Source organism: Saimiri boliviensis, chromosome 2 (genome assembly GCF_048565385.1).
Source record: "Saimiri boliviensis isolate mSaiBol1 chromosome 2, mSaiBol1.pri, whole genome shotgun sequence".
Lineage (NCBI taxonomy): Eukaryota > Metazoa > Chordata > Mammalia > Primates > Cebidae > Saimiri > Saimiri boliviensis.
The window spans coordinates 112,838,910-112,851,613 of record NC_133450.1 but is presented as its reverse complement, the minus strand read 5'-3'; the positions used below and the strand labels follow the sequence as shown (position 1 = coordinate 112,851,613).

General features: G+C 43.1%; 1 protein-coding gene and 1 long non-coding RNA gene across 2 annotated transcripts in view; one reads left to right on the top strand and one right to left on the bottom strand.

Annotated features, from left to right (window-relative positions):
- The window catches only part of EXD1 (exonuclease 3'-5' domain containing 1), a 37,194-nt gene that overhangs the window by 19,945 nt on the left and 4,545 nt on the right, over positions 1-12,704 (bottom strand). Inside the window, exons 3-5 of the mRNA XM_039462916.2 lie at positions 8,878-8,935; positions 8,158-8,285; positions 4,942-5,000 (exon numbers count right to left, since the gene is read on the bottom strand). Coding sequence (XP_039318850.1) covers positions 4,942-5,000; positions 8,158-8,285; positions 8,878-8,935 — 245 coding nt within the window. The remainder of the gene's footprint in view (positions 1-4,941; positions 5,001-8,157; positions 8,286-8,877; positions 8,936-12,704) is intronic.
- Positions 1-12,704, top strand: part of LOC120361344 (uncharacterized) — a 69,000-nt gene that overhangs the window by 51,828 nt on the left and 4,468 nt on the right. The window lies entirely within an intron of this gene.

Sequence of the window (12,704 nt, the reverse complement as noted above, 5' to 3'; positions counted from 1 at the left end):
TTAATGACCTCTTCAAACTTCCAGAGTAAAAGCTTTTTTGTTTTGTTTTGTTTTGTTTTTGAGACGGTCTCATGCTGTTCCCCAGGCTGGAGTGCAGATCACAGCTCAATGCAGCATGGAACTCCTGGGCTCAAGCTAACCTCCTATTTTAGCTTCCTGAAGCCTCGACCTCCCAGTCTCAGCCAATCCGCTCACCTCACCCTCCCGGGTAGCTGGAACTACAGACATGTGCCACCATGCCCAGCCAATTTTTTGTATTTTTCTGTAGAGGTAGGGTTTTGCCTTGTTGCCCAGGCTGGTCTCTAACTCTTGGGCTCAAGTGATCTGCCTGCCTTGGCCTCCAAAAGTGCTGGTATTACAGGAGTGAGCCACCATGCCTGGCCACAAGTTCCTTTTTTTTTTTTTTTTTTTTTTTTTTTTTTTTTTTTTTTTTTGAGATGGAGTTTCGCTCTTGTTACCCAGGCTGGAGTGCAATGGCACGATCTTGGCTAACCGCAACCTCCGCCTCCTGGGTTCAGGCAATTCTCCTGCCTCAGCCTCCTGAGTAGCTGGGATTACAGGCACGGACCACCATGCCCAGCTAATTTTTTGTATTTTTAGTAGAGGTGGGGTTTCACCATGTTGACCAGGATGGTCTCGATCTCTTGACCTCATGATCTACCCGCCTCGACCTCCCAAAGTGCTGAGATTACAGGCTTGAGCTACCACACCTGGCCTGCCTGGCCACAAGTTCTTATTTTTGTTATGGTCCCTTTAAATAATCTGCTTATACATATATAATTCTTACAGCTCAATGATAAAAATAATTATTACAATGCAATTAAAAAATGGGAAAAGGTTTGGGCACAGTGGCTCATGCCTGTAATTAGGCTGAGGAGGACAGATTACTTGAGCCTAGGAGTTAGAGACCAGCCTGGGCAACATAGTGAGAAACTGTCTCTACACGAAATACAAAAATTAAAGCTGGGTGTGGTGGCTCACGCCTGTAATCCCAGTACTTCAGGAGGCTGAGGAAGACAGATTGCTTGAGTCTAGAAGTTCAAGACCAGCTTGGGGAACATAGCAAGACCTCATCTCTTAAAAAAAAAAATGAGCCGGGTGCGGTGGCTCAAGCCTGTAATCCTAGCACTTTGGGAGGCCGAGGCGGGTGGATCACGAGGTCAAGAGATCGAGACCATCCTGGTCAACAAGGTGAAACCCCGTCTCTACTAAAAATACAAAACATTAGCTGGGCATGGTGGCACGTGCCTGTAATCCCAGCTATTCAGGAGGCTGAGGCAGGAGAATTGCCTGAACACAGGAGGCGGAGGTTGCGGTGAGCCGAGATCACGCCATTGCACTCCAGCATGGGTAACAAGAGCGAAACTCCATCTCAAAAAAAAATGAGTTGGGCATGGTGGTACATGTAGTCCCAGTTACTCAGAAGGCTGTGGTGGGAGGATCGCTTGAGATCCTAGGAGGTGGAGGTTGCAGTGAGCCAAGATCTTGCCACTGCACTCCAGCCTGAGCTACAAAGTGAGACTGTCTCAAAAGGCAAATGATCTAAATAGATATTTATCCAAAGAAGTTATACAAATGACTAGTAAGCTCATAGAAATGTTGAACATCATTAGCCATCAGAGAAATGCAAATCAAAACTACAATAAGATACCACTTCATACCCACTAGGATGGCTATAATCAAAATTACAGATAAGTGTTGGCAAGGATGTGAAGAAACTGGAACCCTCACAGACTTCTGGTAGAAATGTAAAATGGTGCAGCAGCTTTGGAAATAAAGTCTGGTCATTCCTCAAAAAAGTTAAACACAGAGTTACCAAATGATCTAGCAATTTCACTCCTAGGTAACTATCAAAAGAAATAAAAACGTCCAGACAAAAACTTGTCCATGAAAGTTTATAGTAGCATTATTCACAATAGCCAAAAAGTAGAAACAACCCAAATGTCCATCAAATGATGAGTGGATAAATAAAATGTAGTATATCCATACAATGGAATATTTTTTGGTGGCTGGTTGTGGTGACTCACGCCTGTAATTCCAGCACTTTGGGAAGCCGAGGCAAGTGGATTGCTCGAGCCCAGTAGTTTGAGACGTCTCAGCAACATAACTAGACACTGTCTCTACAAAAAATATTTAAAAATTGGCTAGCTGTTGTGGCACATGCCTGTAGTCCCAACCACCTGGGAGGCTAAGGTGGGAGGACTGCTTGAGCCTAGAAGGTCCAGGCTATAGTCAACTGTGATTCTGTCACTGCATTCCAGCCTGGGTGACAGAGAAAGACCCTGTCTCAAAAAAAATTTTTTTTTAATGTATAAGAAATATTATTTGGCAATAAAAAGAAGTGAAGGCCAGGCGCAGTGACTCATGACTATAATCCCATCACTTTGGGAGGCTGAGGTGGGTGAATCACAGGATCAGGAGTTCAAGACCAGCCTGGCCAAGACGGTGAAAAAAGAAGTGAAATACTGATATAAGCTACAATATGGATGAACCTTGAAAACATTATGCTAAGTAAATAAAGCCTGTCAGAAAAACTACTATTTTACTTTATTTTATTTTATTTATTTTGAGACAGAGGTTTGCTCTGTCTTCTGGGCTGGAGTACGGTGGCATGATCTCGGCTCACTATAACCTCCATCTCCTCCTGGCTGAGCCTTCCCAGTAGCTGCGACTACAGGTACCCACCACCACACCTGGCTAATGTTTGTGTTTTTGGTAGAGACGGGGTTTCACCATTAATGGCCAGGCTGTTTTAGTGGTTGCCAGGGGCTGAGGAGTGATTAGGAGTTATGAATAAGGTGTGTGGGGTTTCTTTCTGGCATATTGAAAATATTCTAAAATTTATTATGCTGTTTTACATACAACTCTGTGAATATACTAAAAACAAATGAACTGTTTAACTAAATAAATTGTATGGCATATGGATATCTCAATAATTTTTTATAAAACTTTTTGTTTTTATTATTTATTTATTATTTTATTTTGTTTTATTTTTTTTGGGACAGAGTTTTGCTCTTGTTACCAAGGCTGAAATGCAATGGTGTGATCTCGGCTCACTGCAACCTCCGCCTCCTTGGTTCAAGCAGTTCTCCTGCCTCAGCCTCCCGAGTAGCTGGGACTACAGGTGCGCGCCACCATGCCCAGCTAATTTTTGTATTTTTTAATAGAGACAGGGTTTCACCTTGTTGACCAGGATGATGTAAATCTCTTGACCTTGTGATCTACCCGCCTTGGCCTCCCAAAGTGCTGGGATTATTGGTGTGAGCCACCGTGCCCGGCCTCAAAACTTTTTGTTTTAAAATAATTTTTTAAAAATTTATTTTAAAATTTCAAATAATTGTTTAAAAAAAATCTTCTGTTCAGTTCAGACTTAGTTAAAAAATAACCTGTTGATAGCTAATTCTCCTTTTAAAAATCTACCCATGGGCCAGGCAGAGTGGTTCATGCCTGTAACCCCAGCACTTTGGGAGGCCGAGACAGGCAGATCACCTGAGCTGAGGAGTTTGAGACCAACCTGGCCAACATGGTGAAACCCCATTTCTACTACTAAAAATACAAAAATTAGCTGGGTGGTGGTGCACACCTGTAATCCCAGCTACTTAGGAGGCTGAGGCAAGAGAATCACTTGAATCCAGGAGGCAGAGGTTGTGGGGAGCCAAGACTGGCCTACCAAACTCCTGCCTAGGCTACATGGTGGGACTCCATTTCAAAAAAAAAAAAGGTCAAGTCGAATGATGGAAGAAAAAAAAAAATGCATCCATGTACACACAAACATAAGTTTGCATCTATACAGAAATCTCAATGACCTTGCTGAAGCCCATCTGTGAACCACACTACAGGATACTTGCTGCCATTTCTCAAATTAATACAAGACTAATAGAGTAATTGCCTAAGTATAGTATCCTATGTGACACTTTTAGAATGTAAGTCAGACTGGACGCGGTGGCTCACACCTGAAATCCCAGCAATTTGGAAGACTGAGGCGGGCAGATCCTCTGAGGTCAGGAGTTTGAGACCAGCCTAACTAACGTGGTAAAAACGCGTCTCTACTAAAAACACAAAATTAGCTAGGCATGGTGGCACATGCCTGTAATCCCACCTACTTGGGAGGCTGAGGCAAGAGAATCACTTAAACCCAGGAGGCAGAGGTTGTAGCGAGCTGAGATCGTACCATTGCACTCCAGTCTGGGCAACAAGATCAAAACCCTGTCTCAAAAAAAAAAAAAAAAAAATTCTGACTCTTCTCTGAAACTGCCAATGGCTTTCCATGTCACTCAAGTCAAATTCAAAGTCTTTACAACGTCCAGAAAGCCTTAAATGAACTGCCTCCTGCCCCCTTCCATCTCCTACCATTCTTCTTCACTGTGGTCCTGTCACACTGACCTCCCTGCTGTACTTCCACACAAGTCAGGAATATTTCAGCCTCAGGGCCTTTGCACTTGCTAATTTCACTTTTAAGTTCTTCACTTTGGTATCTACCTGGCTCCCTTACTTACTCAAGTCTTTGTTCTAATGTCACTTCCTCAGATATGTTTTCTCTGCCTATCCCACATAAATTAGGACCTCCTTGTCACTCTAGTCCCCATACCATGTGTTTTTTTCTCCCTTCCCAACCCTCACCATACTTTATTTTTATTCCCAAAACTTACTAACACCTAAAATATAATAAATTGTTTATTGTCTTGCATTAGAATATAAGCTCCTTGAGGGCTGGAACATTGTCTTATCTTGATTATTGTTTACCCCAGATCTCAGAACAGTTCCTGGCATATAGCAGCCACCAAATATTTTCTTGAATTAATAGAAAAAAAAAATAAAAAATCTTTTTTTTTTAAAGTCATCCTTGGGAGAGCAAAAAATCTTATGATAAAGAAATGTATGAGACACAGACATGATACCTACATGCAGGTAATACTAGTAATGATTGAGGACAATACTTACTGCAGCACCAAACTTCTGCTGGAATTGATCAATGACTGTGTATGTCACCTCCTCTTCCTCTACAGGACAAAGGTGGCATTAGATATATTTCTATTCTTCAGCAACAAAATAGCTCTCCCACTAATTTTGGCTATGCGCATATATTCCTACTCTATTGCAACTCAAATGTCTAATATTATTTCATTATCACCTGCATTAGCCCATTACACAGTGAACACTAATTAACATCTTCTTTGTCAAGTGAGAGTAAACAAAAGCCCCACCAATTGAACTGTTTACATGTCCTGTGATAATCCAGTAATGTTCCTCTCCTTATAGGTTTATATCTTGAATATTTCAAAGAATACACTATGAGATGAGTTTCCCTCTTGTCACCCAGGCTGGAGTGCAATGGTGCAATCTCTGCTCACTGCAACCTTTACCTCCTGGGTTCAAGCGATTCTCCCATTTTAGCCTCCTGAGTAGCTGGGATTACAGGGGCCTGCCACCACACCCAGCTAATTTTTGTGTTTTTAGTAGAAACAGGGTTTCACTATGTTACCCAGGCTGGTGTCGAACTCCTGACCTCAGGTGATGTGCCTGACTCAGCCTCCCAAAGTGCTGGGATTACAGGTATGAGCTACCACATCCGGCCAAAATTTTTAAATATTTTCTTTAAATTGAGATGTTTCACCATGTTGCCCAGGCAGGACGTGAACTCCTAGGCTCAGGCAATCTGTACAATGCACCCACCTTAGCCCCCTTGAAGTGCTGGGATTACAGGCATAAGCCACCATGCCCAGCCTTATTTTATTATTTTTTTTAGAGAGATGGGATCCCATATGTTGCCCAGGCTGGTCTTGAACTCCTGGCCTCAAACAATCCTCCCACCTTGGCCTCCCTAAGTGCTAGAATTACAGGCGTAAGCACTTGTGCCTGGCCTTGTTTTTTTTTTTTTTTTTTTTTTTTTGAGACGGAGTTTCACTCTTGTTACCCAGGCTGGAGTGCAATGGCGCAATCTCGGCTCACCGCAACCTCCGCCTCCCGGGTTCAGGCAATTCTCCTGCCTCAGCCTCCTGAGTAGCTGGGATTACAGGCACGCGCCACGATGCCCAGCTAATTTTTTGTATTTTTAGTAGAGACGGGGTTTCACCATGTTGACCAGGCTGGTCTCGATCTCTTGACCTTGTGATCCACCCGCCTCGGCCTCCCAAAGTGCTGGGATTATAGGCTTGAGCCACCGCGCCCGGCCCTTTTTCTTTTTTTTTTTTTGAGACGGAGTTTCACTCTTGTTACCCAGGCTGGAGTGCAATGGCACTATCTCGGCTCACCGCAACCTCCGCCTCCTGGGTTCAGGCAATTCTCCTGCCTCAGCCTCCTGAGTAGCTGGTATTATAGGCATGTGCCACCATGCCCAGCTAATTTTTTGTATTTTTAGTAGAGACGGGGTTTCACCATGCTGACCAGGATAGTCTCGATCTCTCGACCTCGTGATCCACCCGCCTCGGCCTCCCAAAGTGCTGGGATTACAGGCTTGAGCCACCGCGCCCGGCCAGCCTTGTTGTTTATTTTCCTTGAGACAGAGTCTTGCTCTGTCGCCAGGCTAGTGTGCAATAGCATAATCTCAGCTCACTGCAACTGCCACCTCCTGGGTTCAAGTGATTCTCCTGCCTCAGCCTCCCAAGCAGCTAAGATTATAGGCATATGCCACCACACCTGGCTAATTTTTATATTTTTAGTAGAGATGGGGTTTCACCATGTTGGCCAGGATGATCTCAATCACTTGACCTTATGATCCAGCAGCCTTGGCCTCCCAAAGTGCCAGGATTACAGGCATGAGACCCTAGCCTGCTTTGTTTTTTTTGTTTTTTTTTTTTTTTTTTTTTTTTTTTGAGACGGAGTTTTGCTCTTGTTACCCAGGCTGGAGTGCAATGGCGCGATCTCGGCTCACCGCAACCTCCGCCTCCTGGGTTCAGGCAATTCTCCTGCCTCAGCCTCCTGAGTAGCTGGGATTACAGGCACGTGCCACCATGCCCAGCTAATTTTTTCTATTTTTAGTAGAGACGGGGTTTCACCATGTTGACCAGGATGGTCTCGATCTCTCGACCTTGTGATCCACCCGCCTCGGCCTCCCAAAGTGCTGGGATTACAGGCTTGAGCCACCGCGCCCGGCTGCTTTGTTTTTAATAAAAGCAAACAAACAAAAAACCTCCAAGGGTTCCTCATCTCACTTCAGAGTAAAAGTTTAACTCCCAGTTGGGCATGGTGGCTCATGCCTGTAACCCCAGCACTTTGAGAGGCCAAGACAGATGGATCTCTAGATCAGGAGTTTTGAGACCAGTCTGGCTAACATGGTGAAACCCCGTCTCTACTAAAAATACAAAAAAGGTGTCTACTAAAAATACAAAAAAAAAATTAAAAATTTTTTTTTTGTATTTTTAGTAGAGACACCTATAGCCCCAGCTACTCAGGAGGTTGAGGCAGGAGAATCACTTGAACCTGGGAGGTGGGAGGTTGCAGTGAGCCAAGATCAAGCCACAGCACTCCAGCCTGGGGGACAGAAAAAAGTTTAAGTCCTCGCAATGCTTTAAGAACTCCTCTTTGACTCACCTGTTCCATCTCATGTACTGCTTCTCTCCCTGCTCCAGCTGCTCTGATCTCCTTGCTGTTCTTTCAAGACCCTGGTATGTTCCTATCTCAGTGACTTTATATTTGCTTTTTTTTTTTCCCCAGCCTAAAGCACATTTCCCCAAGATATCCGTAGAGCTTGGTCCCTCACCTCCTTCAGATCTTTACACAAATATTATCATTTCAGCAAGACTTGTCCTGGATACCCTAAAATTGCAAAACCACCATCCCTACGTATTACTTCTCTTTTATTTTTTTCCTCCTTAGCATTTGACACTATTACACTATATATTTTATTTATTTATATTATTTAGCATCTGTATGCTGCTCAATAAGGGGAGGGATACCATACTTCAGAATCCCCAATGAATGAATATGCCCCAATAAATGAGTGCACACGCAGTATGAACTCAATTATTAAATTAAAAAGTAAATCACAGTATTTTATCTTAATTCAGAACCCAGAAGCAATGGCTCAGCTAAGCATTCTATAGAGCATCTTGATTCAGGGTTATACCAACCCTAAACAGTGAAGAGAGTCTAGTTGAATTTGACTGACTTGGTTTCAAAAAAAGGAGAGCCTAGAAAATTCAGAGCTGCTGTACTCACCTGATGGGCTGTACTTGAGGTCATTCAGCAGAGAGGTAGTTGGTGCTTCAGGGGCAGGAGAAACAGACTCACATACATTTAGGACTTCAACTTTCATTTTCTCCATCCCAGTTCTTTCTGCATTTAGACTATCCTTACAAGAAACAACATCCAGATGGACTTGTTCTTTGTTGCTGATGCCACACACAGATTCTGCCACACATTAACGTTAAGGGCTGTGGTCCTTCATTAACCAGAGGACCCATTCATCCACTGCTTACATTGATTTGAGGGTGCTATCTAACATGGATGAACACACACACACACACACACACACACACACTCACACACACTTTTTTTTTGATACGGAGTCACACACTGTCACCCAGGCTGGAGTGCAATGGTGCGATCTGGGCTCACTGCAACCTCCACCTCCTGGATTCACTCGATTCTCCTGCCTCAGCACACTACCACATCCAGCTAATTTTTTGTATTTTTAGTCAAGATGAGGTTTCACTATGTTGGCCAGACTGGTCTCGAACTCCTGACCTAGTGATCTGCCTACCTCAGCCTCCCAAAGAGCTGGGATTACAGGCCTGAGCCACCGCGCCCAGCCTATATATCTCTTCTCATTTACATTTCCTCATGCCAAGGAATTAAGCAGCTAGTGAATTAGAGTTAATGCTTTCTTCCCTAATGTGCACATTTGGGAAACATCATAAGAAAATGATTCCATCTTACCTAACAGATGATGTGTTTTCTCTCACTGAGCCTTGTTCCACTTCATCTAGTAGTTCCACTGTAAAATAACCAAATGGCTTCCAACAGAGTCTCCAATCTGAAATAAATTAACTACTCTGCTACCCACACATCCCCAGTTTAACCATGTACTGCAATAATTGGAAATGAAATGTTAGTCTATAGAGGCTTTTACTGGCCAGCAATAAACACAACAGAAAAGACTATCTAAGGTGTCAAAGACTCTCAATATTACATCCCTACAAAGCTTCTGGATTATTTAGAAGGATTAGGAACCTTTCTATGTATCTCCTTCACCCTTTTTCTTCTAGGGTAGCTTTGTGGTCATTCAAATTAGTTCTAGACATTTCTTTCCCACTCATCCTAATCTTAATGCACCTCCTCTCACATGGTACACTGTTTGAGGGTTTTCTCTTAAATTATTCACAAATCTGTCCCTAGCACTCTCACAGGCTAGCACATTAAAAGTTCAGTGACATGAAAGGTAATGAAGGCTTTAATGGAAATACCAAAAGAAGTATGAGAGAAATATTCCATGGAGATTGTGAAATATTTTTGTTTTTAACCTAATTATGCAGGAAATGTAGAATACTATATTCCACTGATTCTTATTTTTGAGATGGAGTCTCACTCTGTCACCTAGCCTGGAGTGCAGTGACCTGATCTCAGCTCACAGCAACTTCTGCCTCCCTGGGTCAAGCAATTCTTGTGCCTAGGCCTCCTAAATAGCTGGAATTACAGGTATGCTCCACCATACCTGGCTAATGTGTTCTGCTGATTCTAAGATACACATTTTAAACACCTGAAAATAGTCTGTTGGTTCTAGACCCATGTAACATGTATTAAGAAAAATTAAATAGAATAAACATCTGAAATTTGATGTGATTACAAGAAACTTTAATTGACAGCTTCTTTTTCTTTCTTACAATGCAAAAAGGAATAGTGTGCCTTATAATTAATGGCATCTTACATTCAATGAAGTATATTTAGCTACTTTTTTTTTTTTTTTTTTGAGACAGAGTCTTGGGCTCTATCTCCAGGCTGGAGTGCAGTGGCGCAATCTCTGCTCACTGCAACTTCCGCCTCCCAGGTTCAAGCGATTCTCCTGTCTCAGTCTCCCGAATAACTGGGACTACAGGTGTGCACCACCACTCCCAGCTAATTTTTAAATTTTTAGTAGAGACAGGGCTTCACCATGTTGGCCAGAATGGTCTCCATCTCTTGACCTGGTGGTCTGCCCATGTCAGCCTCCTAAAATGCTAGGATTACAGGCGTAAGCCACCGCGATCAGCCTCACTAAGGTACTTTTCCAGCAAAAAGCCTCTATGTTTCAAATGTCTCTTTTCTCTGAACTATCTAGAAGTATTGAATCTGGGGCAGAGAAAAGGTAAAATTGACTAAAAAAATTGCTGATTAGCCATGATTATCCTTCATCTTGACAATTTTTTTTTTTTTTTTTTTTTTTTTTTTGAGATGGAATCTTGCTGTGTGGGCAGGCTGGAGTGCAATAGCACAATCTTGGCTCACTGCAACCTCCAACTCCCTGGTTCAAGCAATTCTCTTGCCTCAGCCTCCTGAGTAGCTAGGATTATAGGCACACACCACTATGCCCACCTAATTTATATATTTTTAGTAGAGATGGGGTTTCACCATGTTGGCCAGGATGGCCTCAATCTCCTGACCTTGTGATCTGCCTGCCTTGTCATCCCAAAGTGTTGGGATTACAAGCATGAGCCACCGTGCCTGGTGACAATTCTTATTGAAGGTGCTTTTTGGGGAGACTCGTCCGTCGTTAACTGGGCCACAGAACAAAGGAAGAAATGACTATCATTTGAGCTTAAAAATGAACAAAGCCTATAATTCCAGCACTCTGGGAGGCTGAGGCAGGCAGATCACCTGAGGTCACGAGTTCAAGACCAGCCTGGCCAACACGGAGAAACCCTGTCTCTACTAAAAAAAATTGAAAAATTGGGTTGGGTGCAGTGACTTACGCCTGTAATCCCAGCACTTTGGAGGCTGAGGAGGCAAATCATTTGAGGTCAGGAGTTTGAGACCAATCTGACCAACATGGTGAAACCCTGTTTCTACTAAAAATACAAAAAAATTAGCTGGGTGTGGTGTGGTGGCACATGCCTGTAATCCCAGCTCCTGGGGAGGCTGAGGCAGCAGAATTGCTTGAACCCAGGAGATGGAGATTGCAGTGAGCCAAAACCGTGCCACTACATTCTAGCCTGGGCCAAAGAGTGAGAATCCATCTAAAAATTATATATATATATACATATATATATATATATGCACACACACACACACACACACAAACACACAAGTTAGCCAGGCATGGCGGTGGGTGCCTGTAATCCCAGCTACTCAGAAGGCTGAGGCATGAGAATCGCTTGAACCCTGGAGACAAGGGTTGCAGTGAGCCAATATCATGCCACTGCACTCCAACCTGAGTGACAGAACAAGACTCCATCTAAAAAAAAAAAAAAGAGGAGCTGGGCGCGGTGGCTCAAGCCTGTAATCTCAGCACTTTGGGAGGCCGAGGTGGGTGGATCACGAGGTCGAGAGATCGAGACCATCCTGACCAACATGGTGAAACCCCATCTCTACTAAAAATACAAAAAATTAGCTGGGCATGGTGGCGTGTGCCTGTAATCCCAGCTACTCAGGAGGCTGAGGCAGGAGAATTGCCTGAACCCAGGAGGTGGAGGTTGCGGTAAGCCGAGATCGCGCCATTGCACTCCAGCCTGGGTAACAAGAGCGAAACTCCATCTCAAAAAAAAAAAAAGGATGAACGAAGGCCAAATCCTGGATAAGAATTTAGGAGGCAATGAATTCCGTGTATACAAATCAAGAAGCTGGTCAGCCATCAGACTTCTCAGTTGGGGAGATGATAGTAGTGATTCCTTCACTTCTCTCTACAAACCCATTCACAGCCTAGCTTTGCTCCAGTCCAGAGCTCTGTTTCACTGCAAAGGCTGATAGTGAAAATACAATTAAGATCTCTAACTACCACCACTATCCCTATCATTATAAAAGAGTATTCAAGGGACTGAGTGTTCATGACAGCATACTCAATGAGAAAGAATAGTTAGGTACCTGATGAGACTTACATTATCTGAAGTGGCTCAGGATTGGCAGTCATTAATTTGATGAGATTTTCATTTCCTCCTAAATTCTAGTTTTCTCACAAAACAAAGCAATCTTTCAAGCAGTAGTGAAGTCTCATTTATAGGAGTCCTTTCCTTTCCTCATATCTGCCCCAAAGTGAGACGTGCACAGCCCTAAGAGGTCCCAGAACTCTCATTCCTCTGCCCCCTCTACCCAGCTCCTGATCTGTACTCCTCCTTAAAGGGCAGAAGCAGAAAGCTCGTGAGTCCTTGAAAGCAAGACATTTATACCTACTCTTTCAGACAATTGTACCTACTCTTGCTAAATGGTTTGTGCTAGCAGAAATAAAGAATAAGGCTGTTTCCTGCCATTTCAAAGTCCAAAAAGCTCTGAAAACCAAAATTTTGTGTAACTTTTCGTGGCAGAACTGGACCTGATATGCTATTTATAGTTTGATTTTATTTCACTTAGTATGATTGTCCACCCATTTCTCTGGAGAAATGTGTTGTATTATAGAGTACTGTATAGTACTGCCCATACTTTCTGGAAGTGTTATGTAATATGAACATTATATATGCTGTTACATTTTCCAAAAGTCCAGAACAATTCTTGATTCTGAGACATCTGGCTCCAAGGTTTTGGATGAGGAATTGTGAATCGACTGTAAAATGGTAGCATTTTATTTTATTTTATTTTAT